Raw genomic sequence first — 13,747 nt, 5'->3', positions numbered from 1 at the left:
GAGGGCTACGTAGTTACTATATTTATAAAGAGTTAGGACTTAGAAGTAAACGTAATCTTTAGTACCCCTATAGGTAGCGCTTACCCCCTTTCCTAGAGCACAGTAATAAATAGCTATAGAGTAATATATTTAGTTAATAATAAGAGCCTACTTAAACCCGAGAGTTGCGTACTATTAAGCAATAAAGACTATATTAAATTAGGAACTATTATACTACTTATTACTACATACGGTACTCGTATTATAAAGGGCGTCCTAGATGGACCTAAGGGAAAGGGAACCTACGATTTAAAGCTCTAGAACGTCGCTTACGTCGAGGGATTCTATATTAATATAGTCTTAGAGACTTTGCTAAATAGAAGCGTACTCTAATACTACGGTCTAAATTATACTTTGCGATAGGGAACGCTTTATAAAAGCACTATTAAAAAGTAGCTTATCCAAAAGAACAATCTAGTCTTCTTCGAATATAAGCTCCTCTAATCCTATCCTTCTTTTATAAACCTTAAGCGTGTCCTATAAAGCCTAGCTAGTATTATGCTACTAATTAGCCGTAGAAAATTCCGTCGCTTATATTAACGCACCCGTAAGAGGTCTAATAGCGCGCTCCTCTAGTACTTTAGAATAGGTTATCTCGGACTTAATACTCTTCGTCGATTACTATATAAGACTTAAGGTATGCGTATTAAACCTCTATTATAAGTTATATATAAAGTATATATATTATCCAAAGCTAAGATAGTAGTCTTAAGAGGACTACCCTTAAAAAGAGCCTCACGGCCATAGTACCGTATATACTAGGATCTCTTTTACTTCGAACTATTTCTTAGTAAACGATAATATATACTTATAGCTTTTAATAAATATAGTGGGTAGCTTAGGGGGTTCCTTTTGAGGATAAAAATAGAAGAGGAAGTGCTTTTTATATTATAGAGCCTCGAGGTAGCGATTTGTTATTAAAAAGGGACTCTAATCTACTTTTTTAGAAGTAATAATAAGACCGCTCTTTTAACCGCAAACGTTAGACGCGTATATAAGACGTAGTATAGCGAGCTAGGAATTAGAATAGAACTTCTACCTCTATATACGAAAGAACCCGTAGGTAACGCTAAAAGAGTAGGTTAACTCGTAATTACTAAAGCTCGTAAAATATGCCTTTTTACGAACCTCCTTACGAATTTATAGGACGAAATAGTGCTAGCGGTAATCTTTATTTATAATATTACCCCACGGGAGGCTAATAAAGGAGATTCGCCTATTATAATAAAAATTAACTAGTAGAAGCGGTATTAACGCTAGTAGTAGACGGGTTACTAAGTACGGGATTTTAAACCGGTTACCTCGTATTTTAGTAGCTTCTACGTATATAGCTACCGAGTATACCCTCTTTATAGGGATCGTAAGAGGGGTATACGTTAAAAGGAGTTTAAAGTACTTCCCCGCGGGTATATAGGATACCTAGTTAGATATATACTAGAAACGCATAACTTATATAAGGTCTAGGTACCCGCGCTCGAGTAGGTATTTATTACGAGGAATATTAGGTTTAATAAAGAAGTCTTTTATAATCCCGCACACGAAGAATAAGCTATTATAGGTAAGTAAGTAAATCTAATAATCTAAGAAATATAAAAACTTTTTAATACTAACGATAAGTTAATTCGAGCACTTAGGGAAGTAGATCTAGACTTCGGAAATACTAGTACTTAAGATAACTTTATAGTTAAGGATAGTATTACTATTAGATTTTTAACTATTTAGGACGCTAAGTAACCGATAGACGTACTCTAGGGTACGGTAAATAAGGCTAAAGAGGCTAATATAGTTTTACTATTATTACTAACCCCTAAGATAACTCCCTTGCGCGAGCTCGGGAGTAGGGGTAAAGAAGGGGATATAATAACCGGGTTATAAATAGCTCTACGTAGTTTATAATCCTCTTTACGAGCGCTTATATATATTATAGAGGTTCTCGAGTTTTTAATTCCTAACGGCTCTTAGTAAAACGTTAGAGCACGCGGTAAACGAGGTACCGATTATAAAAAAGTAATTCTTAATATTAAAGTCGACGTTAGTAAGGAACCCTTATAATAAACCTCTATTATTATATAAGAACAGAGCTTATAAGAACTACCTTATTAAGTGCTAAGTAAAGCTCCGTTAGGTCTTAGATATTTAAACCGGGCCCGCAGACCTTTATAACGCTTCGATAGTAATATCTTCGCGACGCTCTTATATTCGAATATAAGAGACGGCGATTATTATAACCGTCTTTAGGACTACTTTTTCTCTACTTTTATACCTAATTAGTAAAAAGCTATAGAGGAAAGTAGTATAGGATATATAACACTCTATTAAGTAGTAAAAAGAGTAGTTCACAGGACCTACTTAGAGCGCTCCGGAGGAGTTTAGAAACTACGACTTACTAAAGTTAACTTCTAGAGCTTACTAAAGAAGTTTAGCGATATTAAATATCTCCTACCGTAACTATAAAAGTTACTTAGGGATGCTATAGACGCAGAAATAAAAAAGCTAAGGGATATTAGTATATAAGAAGAGGTCGACTATAATCCTAAATAAGGGATCCTACTTCTATTAAAGTAGGTATATACTTATAAGCATAACGTCGATAATAAGGTTAGCGAAGTAAAAGTACGTATATATATAAGGGGGGATATATAACTACTTAACCCCTTATAAAATACGTACGCTTCGACGCTCGCCGCAAAGGCCTTTAGGCTTATAATAGTAATAGCTACCTAATTCGACCTTAAGGCAGACTAATATAATATTATTAACGTATTCCTCAACGCGCCTCTTAAGAGCGAGAAGCTAGTAATTATTAAACTCCCAGAGGGATATAAGGTTACTAATAAAATAGGCAAACTCTAACGCGCTCTATATAGCCTCTAAGACTTACTAATTCTCTAGTTCTAAACTTTTACCTCTATACTCTATAGTATAAACATAATATATAGCTACGAGGAGATCTATATTTACTAAACCGCAAATAGGAAGGTAATACTAGTATTCTACGTTAATAACTTTATTATTTTATACTATCGAGACGACTAAAAGGCGGCTTAGGGGATCGTTAACGGTATAAAAGAATATATTAACCTTAAAGAGAATAGACCGATTAATTACTTCCTCAGAGTGCGGATTTTACGAGACCGTACTACTCATAAGGTTTACCTTATCTACGACGCATATATCGAGCGAATTACTAAGCGCTTCGACCTTATAAATTTACTATATCTAGCTACCCCTCTTCTTTAAGAAGAGTTTAAACTAAACGAGGGGTAGGTAATAAAGGAGGAAATAAAGAGTTACTAAGAGAAGGTCGGGAGTGTGCTTTATATAGCTATTATAATTAGACTAGACGTCGCCTTTACTTACTCGTAATTATTCCGGTTCCTAACTAACCTAAGCGCAACCTATATTAAAATAATTAATTACTATATCCGATATCTTTATATAACGAGATATCTTATGCTCTATTACGGTAGTATACTAAGTACGTAATTATTATTTCTAGCTAGAGATACTAGCTTCGCAGATAACGAGGTAATACGACGATTATCTTAGGGATATATAATATTCCTTTTTAGCGGCCTAATTTAATAAAAATTAGTACGCTAGGTAACGGTTACGACGTTAACTACCGAAGCTAAGCTTCTTTACTTTAAAAAAACTATAAAAGAGACTATAGCTCTGAAGCGCCTTTTTAAGGACATTGCCCTTAACCTAGGAGAAGTATAGTTAGTTAATTACGATAATTAGTAAACGATTTAACTCGTTATAAGGGAAGGAGAAAGAATAGCTACTCGACTTCGCTATATCGATATATAGAATATATAACTAAGATAAGAGTACGCTAGAAATAGCTTCGAGGTTATTTATATATTAATAAAAGATATACTAATAAATAGACTTATTAAAAACCTTTTACGAGCTAAGTTCGAACATTTCTATATACTTCTTAACCTCTACGATGCGCGAGAAGCTATTATAAATAACTAAAATAATTAAAAATAATTAATTTGGGCTACGCTTAGAAAAACTTAATGCCTAAAAGTAGATAATAAACGGAACTTAGAGTGCGGCCCGGAGGCCTAAAATAAATAAAATAACCTTGCCCCGTAAGGTATACGTATATAGAAATAAGACCTAGGCTTATGCTTACTATTTAAACTCTTAGTTTATGAAGTATGCGATCGCTAGGAGTATAGCGTTACTAAAGAGGAGGGTTAGTATATACGCTAAGAAACGTATCTTATATACCTCGAAGTTTACGAAGCTAGGAGTAGTAGGGGTAGCGGGGGGCGCGGGAGCTAGAATAATTATTAAGTTAACGACTTAGGGTATAGAAGCGGGCGGCGTAATAGGAGGTTAGTTATAAATAACTACGATAAGTATAAAAGAGGACCGAGGGCGCGCGTTAAGGAAGTCCTCTATATAGAAGCTAATATAGTTCTTATATATCCTCTAGTTATTATATATCTAGCGGACGATATTACGGAGCTTAGTAATATCTTATTAAAACTATAGTTAAAAGTGCGCTTCTTAACGATAAAAAAGGATAATATACTTACGAAAAAGGGAGCGCTATTTATAATAGCCTCGGTAAGGGCCTAAGCTATTAGCCGTAAGACGACTAGTATATTAATATACCCTTTAGCCGAACGGCCGTTAAAATAGTACGCATACTAGCCACTACTTCTTATAAAATAATGACTACTATCCTTAGTATCGGTATACTAAAGGGCTACTTTAAAATAGGGTAAGTACTAGATCTCCCGTTCCTCAGGAGCCTCTTTTTTAAGCTTTTTAGGGACTAAGTATACGTTAAATAGGCCTAGAATAGTAAAGAGAACTATACTTACCGCGGGGGGTACCTTAGCTTCTTAGTATTCTCTTTTACTTCTTACTACCTTTTTAAAAAGAGCTAGCTTTGCGTTTTTTAGACCTTAGAATAATATTAAATATAAACTCCTAAAATAATAAGTATACGATATACCCTTCTTAAAGGGCTTATTATCCGAACTAGTCTTATTCTTACTCTTAGACTCCGAGGGGGGGATAAGTAAAAGCTTATTAGAGCTCTTATTATTACTATTTACTTTATTATTACCCTTATTATGGCCGCTAAGGAGAGCCTCGAACTTAATAAAGTCCTCGGCGTCTTAACTAGTAGCCTCGATATCCTCTTAGCTAGGGAGGGAGAGCTTAGTAGCCGGGCCTTAGTAAGTAGGTAGGAGGTCGTAGGGGGGGGTAACGACCCGGAGGGGCTCGTTAATATTATTACCTATTTAAATTCTTAGTAAACCGTATAATACGTATATAAGAAGTATTATAAAAATTGCGCGAAACTTATTATTATTTTTAAATATATTAGATATTTATATTTAGAATAAAATTAGTAAACGATTCGACGGCGTAGGCGCGCGCGCGTAGTAAACGGGGGTACTTATAGTAACTACGAGAGGTTAAAAAGAGGAAAAAAAATAATAGCTAAGTAACGCCGCGAGAATTTAGATATACATAAGGCGGCTAAGTAGCCTCGCCCTTAGTAATTTATATATTAGAAGTAGTAAAATACGCGCTATTCCGGGTTAAGATTCTATTTACTTTAGATAAAGGGATATATTTATAATAAACGCGGTTTAAAAAACGCGTATCCCTTATACTTAATTTTCTTTTATTTATATTCGACTAAATTAGGCCTTTATAAGGGTATTTAGAGATTCTATCTTAGGTATAATAGCTCCCTAGCAGTAGCAATTGGGGGGTATATTACGTAATAGGGATAGTAATCGCACCTTATAAAGTGCCCGTTACGTACTAAATTACGTATCTATCTTAGATATCGTATATATAGACCTTCTCCTTTTATCTATTTCCACTTTAATAGTTAAGCCACTTTTATTACACTCCGTATGCCCATTGCTACGTGCCATAACTCGTGATATAAACAAACCGTCGGCCACTTGTTCTACGCATGCCCAGACCTTCAAGAGCAAAGATCGCAACTCTCTCTCAAGGACCTCAGGGGCGGCAAGCGAACCCGCAATGGCATGTGTACCCTGGAGGGTCTGCTTACTGAGGGCGCCGCCCAAGCGTCCCGCTGGGCCATCAACCATTTCGGCATCCAACAATTCACATGGACTTCGAACCATGCAGACTTTGCATCTTTCAAGGATATGGTGCATGCTCATCAGGGGGACTTCTGAGACCCCGGTCTCGTTTGCTCTTCTTCACACACACACACACACACACACACACACACACACTGTTTAACTCCATCGTTTTGCATTACTAGAGGATTGCCGCAGTACATGTAGACGCTACCCTGCCCTCTAATTCCGCACTGTTCAACCTCAACCCTTTTCGTAAGTCATTTTTGTCGTACAATACCTTGGAAGACCGACGCTGACGCTGAGATTTCGAGACAAGTCACCCATCCTTTCCTCCATTCCACCCTCTCCCTCGTCAAGGGATCGCCAGAATCGCAGTTTCGACAGCTTGTTGGTAGGCTGGTGCTACGTAAGTGACAATTCTCTCTTGTGACCATCATCTTCGCCCCTCTTCCCGCCCGTTTCTGATCTCCCGTGTCTGGCAGTGTCTGGAGGTAGGCAACCCACTCTTGTGCGTGGGCGCCGGGAGTCTTGCCATCGCGGAGATGGCGGTGGATGTGCCGGAGCACTCGAGAGAGCTTTCTGATGGACTTCCAATGCCGTCTAAGGCGATTATCCTCGAGCTGTAGGAGGAAGCCGAGGCGCCATATCGGTAGGCAATTCCCCTCCCCGTCGTGCCAGCGGCAGAACATCCAACGTCCCAGGAGAACGCGCACTAACTGGTTTTCTCTTCTACCACCTACAGACACGGCCCTGTCCGTCTCGTTGGTGCTGATGATGCCCTTCTTGGCGTGGGACATGTTGGCGATGCTCTGCGGCCGCGTTGCTACGCTTCGTGGATCGTGCCCAACGGTGAGTTTCCGCTGCCTATCTCGACTCTCTGACTTTGCTGACGCGATCTCTTTCACATAGTCGGCGAGGCTTCTAGCGTTGTTCACCAGGTCTTCTGTCAAGGTCGTCATCGTGGGGTTGGTTTGGTTGTTGGTATCTTGGCAAGCATTTCAACTCAGTACGTACGTCTTTTCATTGAGTCCCAGACCGCTATCGGAGAACTGACAATCTACTTACAGACTCGGAGGCTCTTATAGCTCTTGAGGAGAGGCTTTCAAGGGACTCATAATCAGACTTTTCGCCCATCACGGGCGAAGCCATCACGGTTGAAGCCACAGCGGTAAGTCTGACACCAGCTTTTGCCCTCCCTCCCGTCAACTCCCCCGCCCACTGCACGATCAGAAGAGACATGCCCGCTAATAATGCGTAAGCCACTTGCGGACCTCGATGGCAGGCAGTCAGCAGTACAGTCATCTTTCTCTCATGGCAAGCTTGAAAAAGCATCTCAATTCAAGTGCTGGGTGGGCACTATACTGTTTTATTAAAACTGTATTCTTGTACTTGTGACTCAGAAAGAATTAACTTTCTTCGATAACAAGGTACTTAGAAATCACTGCTATCACCACAGCAGACCGTCTTTTTTTAGTTTTTTCTTCCTAATAAAGGTTTTTCTAAATAAAAAAATTGTGTCGAGCAATTGCGAATGTGCAGTGAGGTGGAAGAGTGGATGGAGTGTGTAACAAGGTACTTACTTAGGTAGGTTGGTTCCAGCCTGTGACTCAGAGGAAGTGGCGCTGATGGGAGCCCGCAAGGTGCGCAAAATAACCGAAATGAGTGCCCATGGCACCTGCGGTCCACCAAGGTACCTATAACAAGTAGCGCGAAGTGCGCTATAAATTGCGGTGAGTTTCCATGTGCCCCCCCAACCCAAGGTACCTCACCTCTACTCTTAGCTTCCCTTCCTCGCTTTCGTCAACACGTCTCAGCTAATCACCAACCCACACATACACGCCCACCACAATTGTCCAACTCGCTTCAGCTACTCCAGGCGTCCTTCTGTCACAGAGTCTTCGTCGAGTCGACGGGACGGAAAGCGAAATCCGGTGTCGCGAGACAAGGGCGACACATGACGAGATGGACATCCCGAACCACGCGCACGGCGGATTGCGGTCCGACTCGCGACTGCTCTCCATCCCGCGCGAAGTCCGCGACCTCATATATGAGCACTACATCATCGTCGAGGGGGGATACATCTATGAATCAGACGATCTCCTCGGTGGCAGGCTCAAGAGGGCCGACGGGCGACCCATCGATCTCAACCTGATGTACGCCTGTCGACTCGTCGCCAACGAGATGCGCCACCTAGCCTTGCGGAGCAACACCCTCACGTTCTCCACCATTACGTCGGAATCTGGACCGTCCCCTTTAGCCATGCTTGAAGGTTTGCGCATGCGCGCTGCTCGGTTCGACGGCCTGTTTGGGCGTTGCCTCGACAGATACAGGCAGCAACTGTTACATTTTGCCGGAGGCTTCCTGGCGAGGCGGAGGTTCCAAGAGCAACAGGCGCGGACAACTACGTCAGAAGAGGGCAATCACGACCATGAGGAGAACGACAGTGACGGCTCCGGCAGCGACTTGGCCGCTGCAAGCAAAGTACACGTCGACCCTCCTAGTACTGAAGACCCGGACGGGGTCTCGTCCTCAGGGTCGTCCCCATCTGGCGAGCCGTCATGGGCCACAGCTCAACTTACCTTGGACGAGCTGGCCAAGAAGCACCCCCGCTTCCTTCGAGTCCTGGAGCGAATGGATCATGAGGACTGGACACCATGGAGAGCCTGGGGCTTCACGCATTTTCGCCGCGGTCCCTATGGTGAGGCACCCTCTTCATACCTCGAGCTCTGCTGCGACCTCCTCCAAGCCGCGTCTTGTCTGAAACCGAACGACTGGAATCAACTCGAATGGTGCCGGCTCATGAACATCTCGAGAAACCGCTTGGCGGGTGGGGAAACCCGCTCGAGCCGCATCATGCGCTGCTCGGTCAGGGAGTGGGATATCCCCAAGGCCGCCGACCTGAAGGAGCTATCGTCGTGGATCACCGAGGAGAAGCGCCTGCTCTCATCCATCCGCCACGGATCCGACGGCTCAGTCTACCGCTTCTCGGCCGCCGCGTCGGCCATCCGCTATCTCAGGTCCATCCCCGCCGCCATGCGCGCGCAGGTGCGCAAGATTGTCCTCGTGGAAGACTACCGCTCCGTCGCGCATCCGGAGAGCCACGCCCGAGGCCTGATCCCTTTCTGCTGGGAGAACCCCCTCCTGCGGGTCGAACGTCGCGTGAACCTGTGGCGGAACCTCTTCCAGGTCGACAAGAGATGGCACACGCCCCACCAGCAGTGCGAACGCCAGAATCGTGCCGCCACGCGGGCGCTCCGGTCGCGGGACATCACGTCCACCGTCGCGCTCTGGGTCACGGAGGCCTTGGCTCTCGGGCCAGCGGGCATGCCCGCGGCGTCCTTCTCCCTGGTCCTGGACGGCGACCCGGCGCCGCAGCTGTGCGCGCGCATCTTCCAGACCGTCGTGCAGCGCGACGCCGCGTGGCAGCGGGCGTGGACCGAGTCCATGGACCGGCGCCTCGTGCTCGTCCACCCGGTGCTGGGCTGGTTCGAGAGGCGGGGCGAGGACGCGGCCAGGGCGGGCGTGCATCCCGTCTCCGGGATGTACGAGTCGTACCTGGGGTACTTTTACGAGGGCTTCCCCGAGGCGATGAGGGATATCGCGCGAGGCAGCAGCGGGTCCGTGGTGCGGTGTAATTTTGACGCCGGCGAGCCGTGGGATGCTGAGAAGGTCGTGCGCGCCAATAAAATGTGGACGTCGGCGCAGTGGAACGAGGGGTGGCTGCGGCACGAGCAGCTGTTTTGGGAGACTGAGGCGCCGTTGCCGGAGTGGCCGGCGTTGCTGATGGAGAATATGATTGACTCCTTTTCTGGATGTAAGAAGAAGAGTTGGAGAGGGCGTTGATGAGGCCGGTCCGTTTCGGAGTCTCTACATGGGACGGGGGCGGTGTCCGGGTCGCATTTTTCTGCTGAACGATGAAGGTATATCTTGGACTTTGAGTCTATATATATATTCATCTGGGATCTAAGGATTCTACGCCGCGGCTCAGCGTACAGCACACGGTCTGGATATGATTGTTGGCAAGACATCTCAGAGATGGTACAGATTTTATTTGCTATTTAGCTATAATATCCCCCTCCCGTCGCCATTCTCGTCAGAACTCCTTCGCGGGAGATACCCTTGGCCACGATGCATCATGTTGCAACGCTTTCTCCAGCTCCCTTTTGGATGGATGTGCTGGAATCTTTTGGTGTCCGCCTAATTTGACATATCCTTCTGAGTGAGGCTCATGTGCTGGCTCGCCGAGTCCGTTCCGTTAGCCGGGGCGGGGCGGGGCGGTGCGATTGTATGGTGAGGCCGGGCTTCACAGGGTCTTCTACCTTGCTATTTGTGCAGTTCCGTGTTATACTTACGGGCCTCCGCTTGGGATCGAGAGACTTTGACGATTGCTGTTGTTGATACGGTGCGTCTGATGTAGCCAGCCGAGACGGTGTCGTCGGACTCGGGCTTCCCGGTCCCCCGTGTACCTTTGTTTTCCATCTGCGAGTTTGAGCCGCAAAAGTGAGTACAAAGTGGCTCGACGACGGCTAAGGACCAGGAGTTCCGCCTCGTGGCTTGTTTTGATAAGTTAATGCTTCACGAGGGCTGTAATAAGTTGGGCAAGGAAAAGAAAAAGAACAATACGAGAAGGAAAAGAGCAGAGAAAGGAAAGGGAAAAGGGGGCAGAGAGGGGAATGAGGAAGGGGTAGAAGAAGATAAGGTAGATACTACTGGAGACTTTGGCCCTTGGCGTGTTGTCTTTCCTGCTTCGCGGGAGACGTGTGTGTTTCTGATAGGAACGGTCCTGGTTTCTGGCCCTTGAAGTCCAGAAAGGCTACTAGAGAGAGGAATAAAGAGTAGCTACTAATATATATATATAAGGTGAATTGGTTCGGTTGTGCTTAGGGCTGGACGTAGTTATAGATTAAAGCTGATCGTATATTACCCCGGTTCTATCTATCGTTATCGAGTATCCGTAAGTAGTTCAAGGAGATTGTCAGCCCTGCCAACAGAGTTTATCACGTAACAAGGATAGTAATCGCACCTCACAAAGTGCCCGTCACGTGCTAAATCACGTGTCTATCTTAAATATCGTATATATAGACCTTCTCCTTTTATTTATTTCTATTTTAATAGTTAAGCTACTTTTACTATACTCCGTATGCCCATTACTACGTACTATAACTCGTAATAGTTATAAGCCCAGCTCTTAGTTAAGACCCTATACTACGATAACGTACTTATTAATACGATTCCTACGATCTTTTTAAAATAACCGACTCACTCGCACTTACTTTAGCCTAAGCTAAACTAACTAGCCGCGATAGTTAGATTAAATAGTTTAATATACTTCGCGCTATAAGTAAGGGCGTCGGGGTTTAGAAGTACGTCGACCTAGACGCTCTAGATTCCGACGCATTCCTCGACCCCTCTATAGCGCTTACTTCGCCCTTAAAATTCGGACGATTAGTTACGACCCGTAATAAGGAAGAACTACGAGCCTACTAGGCCCGTTATAAAGCGTTCGAGAACGACTAAAAAAACTAAGAAATCCTCTACTAGTAGTTTCTAAATATAACTCCTAGTACGAACTTTTTAACTTCTTTAAGTACGAGTAACTTATAGAACTAAGCCGGGTTTCTTTTTACGAAGCTAGCTATACTACCTATTTTACGTAAATAAATCTATCCCTATACTGTACTTATAAAGAGGATCTATACGCTTAAGAGTATTTAAAAATAATAGGAGCTCGACGCTAAATACGAATAACTTATAGCTTACGAACGTAATACTATTAATACGTATATTAAAGTCCTTGCCTAGTAGTTAGTAAAATTAGTTAACGCTATACTATACAAATACGCATTTTAAAAAGCTACTAAGAACGGCGCTAAGTTTAGTATATAGCGAATTATTAAATATTTAAAATAGGAATTTGTGCCCCCCGAATTAGTAATAAGGAATGCGGTTCGAGAGGAATACCGATAAGCCCTTAATAAAGCGAGGATCGGAATTAATCCCTAACGTTAGTATAAGGAGTAATAGTCCGCTTACCTCCGAGCTAAAACGTACGATATTCTAGAAATGAGTAAAGAGATTGCCGTACTCGACTTCTTAGTTATAGTTAAGTCTAGACTTAACCCTATATAGGGCTAACGCATATATAAAACCTTTAGCGAATTAATAGCCTTCAGAACGTATACGAGGACCCTCGAGGAGATTGCGTATATATTTAGCTTAGTAACCTAGGACGTATATACTAAACGACCTTTAGGTTAAAGAGGGGCTTATTCTACTTTTACTAGACGCTCTAACTTAGTTAACGACGTAAATAATAAGGGTAACGTTATATACCCTTATAATCGCGCACACCCGTAGCGCCCTATAGCATACTAAAAATTAAAATAGGCACTTATAAGCCGAAACGCTAGTAGGTTACTAATGCGAATACTAAGGAGCTATATAGAGGAAGTCCTCGCTACTATTAAATTAAGTAAATAGAAATCACTCTACGGTAAGCTTAAGAAAGCTAGTTAGCTAAGGAACGATAGAACCCCTAAGAAACCTAGGTTTCTAAAAGGATCCTCTAACTAACCCATAGCGAGCTTATTAATAAACTAGGACGAGGGCTACGTAGTTACTATACTTATAAAGAGTTAGGACTTAGAGATAAACGCAATCTTTAGTACCCTTATAGGTAGCGCTTACCCCCTTTCCTAGAGTACGGTAATAGATAGCTATAGAGCAATATATTTAGTTAACGATAAGAGCCTATTTAAACCCGAGAGTTACGTACTATTAGGTAATAAAAACTACGTTAAATTAAGAACTATTATACTACTTATTACCGCACGCGGTACTCGTATTATAAAGGGCGTCCTAAACGGACCTAAGGGAAAGGGAACCTGCGATCTAAAGCTTTAGAACGTTACTTATATCGAGGGATTTTATATTAACATAGTCTTAGAGACTTTACTAAATAGAAGCGTACTCTAGTACTACGGTCTAAATTGTACTTTATAATAGGGAACGCTTTATAAGAGCACTATTAAAAAGCAGCTTATCTAAAAGAATAATCTAGTCTTCCTCGAATATAAGCTCCTCTAATCCTATCTTTCTTCCGCAAACCTTAAGCATATCCTACAGAGCCTAGCTAGTATTATACTACTAATTAGCTATAAAAAATTCCGTTACTTATATTAACGCACCCGTAAGAGGTCTAATAGCGCGCTCCTCTAGCACCTTAGAATAGGTCATCTCGGACCTAATACTCTTCGTTAATTATTATATAAGACTCGAGGTATACGTATTAAACCTCTATTATAAGTTAAGTATAAAGTATATATATTATCTAAAGCTAAGATAGTAGTCTTAAGAGGACCACCCTCGAGAAGAGCCTCACGGCCATAGTACCGTATATACTAAGATCTCTTCTACTTCGAACTATCTCTTAGTAAATAATAATACATACTTATAGCTTCTAACGAATATAGTAGGCAGCTCAAGGGGTTCTCTTTAAGGATAAAAATAGAGGAGGAAGTGCTTTTCGTACTATAGAGCCTCGAGGTAGCGATTCGTCGTTAAAAAGGGACTCTAATCTACTTTTTTAAAAATAATAATAAGACCGC

General features: G+C 42.8%; 2 protein-coding genes across 2 annotated transcripts; one reads left to right on the top strand and one right to left on the bottom strand.

Moving 5' to 3' along the window:
* Positions 1-6,380: 6,380 nt before the first annotated feature.
* CLUP02_12749 (uncharacterized protein) lies at positions 6,381-7,379 on the bottom strand (the record flags this gene model as incomplete). Its single annotated transcript, XM_049291711.1, has 3 exons — positions 6,381-6,536; positions 6,572-7,125; positions 7,202-7,379. 3 exons carry the CDS (start codon positions 7,377-7,379, stop codon positions 6,381-6,383), a joined length of 888 nt encoding a protein of 295 aa, XP_049148857.1.
* A 292-nt stretch (positions 7,380-7,671) lies between these two features.
* Positions 7,672-9,983, top strand: CLUP02_12748 (uncharacterized protein; the record flags this gene model as incomplete). The annotated part of the gene is made up of 3 exons (XM_049291710.1): positions 7,672-7,700; positions 7,758-7,780; positions 8,008-9,983. 3 exons carry the CDS (start codon positions 7,672-7,674, stop codon positions 9,981-9,983), a joined length of 2,028 nt encoding a protein of 675 aa, XP_049148856.1.
* Positions 9,984-13,747: the final 3,764 nt, after the last annotated feature.

This window comes from Colletotrichum lupini, chromosome 6, assembly GCF_023278565.1.
Source record: "Colletotrichum lupini chromosome 6, complete sequence".
Lineage (NCBI taxonomy): Eukaryota > Fungi > Ascomycota > Sordariomycetes > Glomerellales > Glomerellaceae > Colletotrichum > Colletotrichum lupini.
The sequence above is the reverse complement of the archived record's forward strand: the minus strand, read 5'-3'. Positions and strand labels throughout refer to the sequence as shown.